This window comes from Papaver somniferum, chromosome 3, assembly GCF_003573695.1.
Source record: "Papaver somniferum cultivar HN1 chromosome 3, ASM357369v1, whole genome shotgun sequence".
Lineage (NCBI taxonomy): Eukaryota > Viridiplantae > Streptophyta > Magnoliopsida > Ranunculales > Papaveraceae > Papaver > Papaver somniferum.
In genome coordinates this window covers 30,462,250-30,467,171 of record NC_039360.1, presented here as the reverse complement: position 1 = coordinate 30,467,171, position 4,922 = coordinate 30,462,250, and the positions used below count along the sequence as shown (strand labels likewise).

The 4,922-nt window shown below is 35.1% G+C and overlaps 1 protein-coding gene across 1 annotated transcript; it reads right to left on the bottom strand.

Annotated features, from left to right (window-relative positions):
* Positions 1-3,291: 3,291 nt before the first annotated feature.
* LOC113355717 (uncharacterized protein At1g15400-like) lies at positions 3,292-4,336 on the bottom strand. Its single transcript, XM_026598647.1, has one exon. The coding sequence runs from the start codon at positions 4,064-4,066 to the stop codon at positions 3,635-3,637; it is 432 nt and encodes a 143-aa protein (XP_026454432.1). The 5' UTR covers positions 4,067-4,336; the 3' UTR covers positions 3,292-3,634.
* Between the last annotated feature and the right edge of the window lie 586 nt (positions 4,337-4,922).

The following is a 4,922-nucleotide window of genomic DNA, read 5'->3' as shown; positions in this document are numbered from 1 at the left end:
GTTGTGACTCAAACTTAAAAATCTTAAGTGTTTATGAAAATGATTAAGCTTATAGTTCAATCGGCTAGTTTCGGCTAACCGTTTATGAACATTGTCTTTGTACACGGTTCGGTTACGGTTCATCCTAACCAGAGTGTATATAGTGATATGTCAATCACATTTCAAAGTTTCATCTAGCGGTGGATATTTTTTGCTTGGTTCAAAAGCTATCTTAGATTAAACTTAAAGCAACCCATGTTTTGAAAGTCTATAAAAGGGGAACCTCAAACGACTGGGATCTTTGAAACCCGACACTACTTTTGCGTGTCCTAGTTATAAACTAGAGTCGTCCTCTTCCTAAAACCCTTTTAGTGTTTACGACTAAAAAGACTCCATAGGGATTCGTGAAGCCAGGTCCAGTTATCTTTTATATTGATAGCTCGAGTATCCTTGTTTGATTGTGGATCTTGCTCCATCAATCAAGATAGATAGAAATCACAAAGTTTTCCGCGTCTCAGACTTTGTTGATTCCACAAGTTTAATACTTGTGAGGTGAATAATAACATAGGATGCTCTTCGGGAAGCATAAGTCCAGATTTTGAGGTTAGCTAGACTTTGTCAATTGCTATGAAGTTCCAGTCTCACCCTTATCTATGATCAAAAAGGAAATCACACAAATAGGCTTATCTGAGGGAGGAAGATTGGTTTAAAGTCTTCAATTGAGTTAAAGCAACTCTTAGATTGTAAAGGACGTCAGCTAAGGGAATCAATTGCACGGGGTCCTGCTGGGACTCAAGAGGCGTAAGGAGCGCGACTGTAACTGAATTGGTGTGAGGATTTAATTCGGTCTCAACTACATTCCAGTACGAAGTTAATTGGTAATAGGCTAGTGTCTGTAGCGGCTTAATACAATTTTGTGTTCAATCTGGACTAGGTCCAGGGGTTTTTCTGCATTTGCGGTTTCCTCGTTAACAAAGTTTCTGGTGTCTGTGTTATTTCTTTTTGCGCATTATATTCTTTATCTTTATAATTGAAATATCACAGATTGTACGTTAATCAATCAAAGTAGATACATCCATCCCTGTTTGTTGGATACGATTTGATTGATTCTTGGATATTGATTTTTGAGATCGTCCAAGAACTCTCACACGTAAATCAGGTTCACGGACTTGCCTCTGTAAACTTTCTGATTGTGAGAGAAAGATATATAACTCTAAATATTATTCCTTCATTGAGATTCATTAAGTTTAACTCTTGGAATTGAATTATAGTTTGTCCATACAGGTTTCCTAAGAAAAAGTTGGTGGTGTATTTTGGTACCCCCACGTTTTCACTACCTTCTCTTTTGTTGATCATATCCCCATTATCTCCCATTCATGTTTTCGGTGTTCCAAAAATATTGAAATATACGATCAATAATTTTATTAGGAGGGACAACTTTGATATTTTATGTTAATGAATTTCGATTATGCAGGATAGTGATTCTTTTAAAGTCTCGAACAAGTGCAGAAAATGAACATTTTAAGGGAATTGGATTATTTGAGAATCCGGTTATGGATTCCAAAATCATGTTTGTTCATGGAATTGAATTCCTGGGTCTTGATTTTCCTGAACCAAACACGTTGTACGTATTTAGATTTAATATGTTTTATATACTTGGAAACCTCTTTTGAGGCATTTGTTTAATAACTATTGTATATTATATGATTTTTTTATTTTCAAAATTTTAGTTATTGCATCATTGTTTTGGCGCATTCTTATGGATATATTAATCCACTTTGGATAGGAATTAAAAGCTTATCATCCAGTTTATTTGAAAACCACTATAAATAATCAGATTTTTCTTATTTTAGTTCAGCTTTTGTCTTTCTATGAAACTACCGGTTCATTTAAAAAATAATGAACTAGGAAGGTAGAAACAAATCCAGCTCGAAGCATGGGTGTGCAACTACTGGTTCTTTGTATGAAACCCAAGTGTCTCTCATGTCTAATATTTTTAAAAAAATTTTGGGCCCAAGCCTATTCATGTGTAATTGCACACCAACGCGAAGAACTTGCCAATCGTTAGATGAGATAAACTTTTAGTGGGATAAAAATGGAGACCATAAAGATATACGGAAATGATAAACAACCCGAGTGAGAAATTCCGAACCGGATCACCGACTGAAATAAAAAGTACGAACCCCACTTTTACACACACCAATTCCAATGCTAAGCATGTAAGAGGGACCGTTAGATTACTTTTCGGGAGATTTTTCGGTGGGAAAACTCGGTGAGTGTAGCAGCTCCCAAAAATATAACTAAAGTTCAATTAGTAAGCCAAAAGCAAAACGATGCTTGGCTGCTATGATACTTGAGGTAGGATGGCAGTTCAGTAACTTTTCCAGCCCGTACTCTCACATGGCAATTGATTAATCAATGGTACCAAAATTTATATAAAATAAAATATTTTCAATTTGTGATACACGGATTTTGATATCTTCTCGATAAACCAATACCCCCACTAGTGGAGTGTTTCTATTCTCAAGAGAGAAGCATTTCCAAAATAAAATGGCTTGCACTACCGCCTTACTCCTCTTAGATAAAAAAGACCGGTAAATATGTGGACGGGTTTAAGAAAAAAGTTTGGGAAACATTGAGATAAACAGGAAAGTATTTTTAATCTAGTAACATCACAATTTTATTGATTTACAAAAAAATTTCATTTAACAAATATTTTTATATTTATTGTGATATTATCACAGTAGATAAAAAATGCTTTAGCAGCGTGAGCAAAATTTTTTCCCCAGACAAATACCACTCAAAGGGTAGGAAATGAACACATCAAAATATAATGGGTTTGCAAGGAGGAAAACCCCAACCAAGCAAATTGCACTATCCATGAGGTGATAGATAGTGACACTACCAGCTGGAATAAACATTTCTTTAAAAAAATCACAAAAAATAACCAATATTTAACTAGGTTAAAACCAAACTGATTTTTGACTGGAATTTAGCTAGTGAAAGCAAAATTGAAAGTCAAAAGTGTCTCTTTCATAATAATAAACATCCACACAGCAAATGGGTAGAGACTGGGCAAGAGATTTTTGTCTCTAAAATGGGAGAGTGGCTCCAATTCTTCCACACGTATAAATCATACTTACCCCAAAGGAGTTGGTTAAATTTCTCAAATAGGTGATGGATATGTCGTTATAAATGCGTGATTACCGACTCTATAGGCGCCATGTAATGGTTCTAGCCTAGGACTAGCTCTACTCCAAAGAATTCCCAAAAATCCAACCAAAAACGATCAAGAATAAAGAAATACCGGTAGGAATCTGAAAACTCTGAGAAAATTCTAAATTTGTACAAACAACAAAATCCTCCTCAAAAATTGTGCCAACACAGACCATAAAAATAAAATACAAATTTATCCAACAAAAACTACTACAATTCTCCTCAATCTCTCAAAGAAAATCTAAAACAATGAAGACTGAAAATGAAGATTGAAACGAACAAAACCCTAATATAAAATTATACATACATAAATATATTTATCTCTGTGTTGATGAAGAACTTTAAAATAAATAAGAATCGACAACGATGAAGATGATGATCACAATTAACTTAGTTCTTCAATCAATCAAGATGAATCATGATTTCGTAAAATTGTTCTTTATGTTTTACGCTTACCCTTTTTATTAGATCGTTGATTAGCACCACCACCTCCGGCAGCACCAAATGGTTTTTTACCACCACCACCGCCAAAACCAGCACAAAATCCACAACCAGATAATTTAGGTGAAGGTGGGTCTAACACAGGCGATGAAACTTTCCCTGTCGTACTGCTTCTCGTTCTATCTTCTTTGTTTGATCGGCTTCGTTGCATCAATCTTCTACCTCCAATTGATCCAACGCTTTTACTCGATCTTAATTCTCTGAATTCAACACCTTCTTCTTGTTTTTGTTTTTTATTATCATCTCCTCCTTCTTGATTAGCTGGTTCGCCTTTCTTGTTTAATTCACCTGAAATGAATCTATCTTCCCATACTAATCCTGATGAACCCTGTCTTCTGAATGAAGTTGCAGATCGTTGTAATCCTTCCATGCCCTGTAAGCTAAAGCTAATTTCCCCCTGTACCTGTCTCTCTCTTGTATTATGGAGGTAGGCTTTAGAGAGGTATGATGATGGTGATGATGAAATGAGGACTTTATTTTTGTTGGGTGCTCCACATGGTGTTGGTTTGGACTTTATATCATAGACAGGAATTAATGAAGATATAGATAGATTAGATGATTAGATATTGAAGAAGAAGAAGAAGAAGAAGTGGGTAAATGACATGACATGGCATCAAATGTCTTCTAGTCAAAAATACCATATAACAATGATTTATCAAAAATGATTAACCGACCTATCTAAAAGGAAATTATCCGTCTGTCTGCCAAATTAAAACCAACGTCCCAAACTGATTTATAATTTTCACAGTGAGATTAAAACTACGTCATGAAAATTGGGACTTGATTATTTCTGAACAGGGTCAAAGTTTTTTTGACAATGTGAACATACAACATTCATGAAAATTTCTTCCATTTCTTGGTACTTGACTTTTGGCAAATTGAATATAACTGTTGCTTACTGTATGCAGAGAGGAGGAGGAATGTTGAATTTATTGCGCTCACAAATAAGCATTACCTGATATTGATATCTACTTCTTCTTCCATAGTCTTTGTCTATCATTTCTATATGGCCTGTTTTTCCTAGTCAAAGGAATTTCTTTTGATTCTTTTTTGGATCCGTTGCGCGACTATCACACGACTATTTGTTACGTTAATTAAAATGATAGTACAAAATAATTTTATATACCGGGGCTGCCGAGCCAAATATGACTCCCACCGTCCATTTATGTATGTTTTTTTTGGCCCCCTTCTACCTGGTGGGCAGGCAACCATGTAATATGGAACAT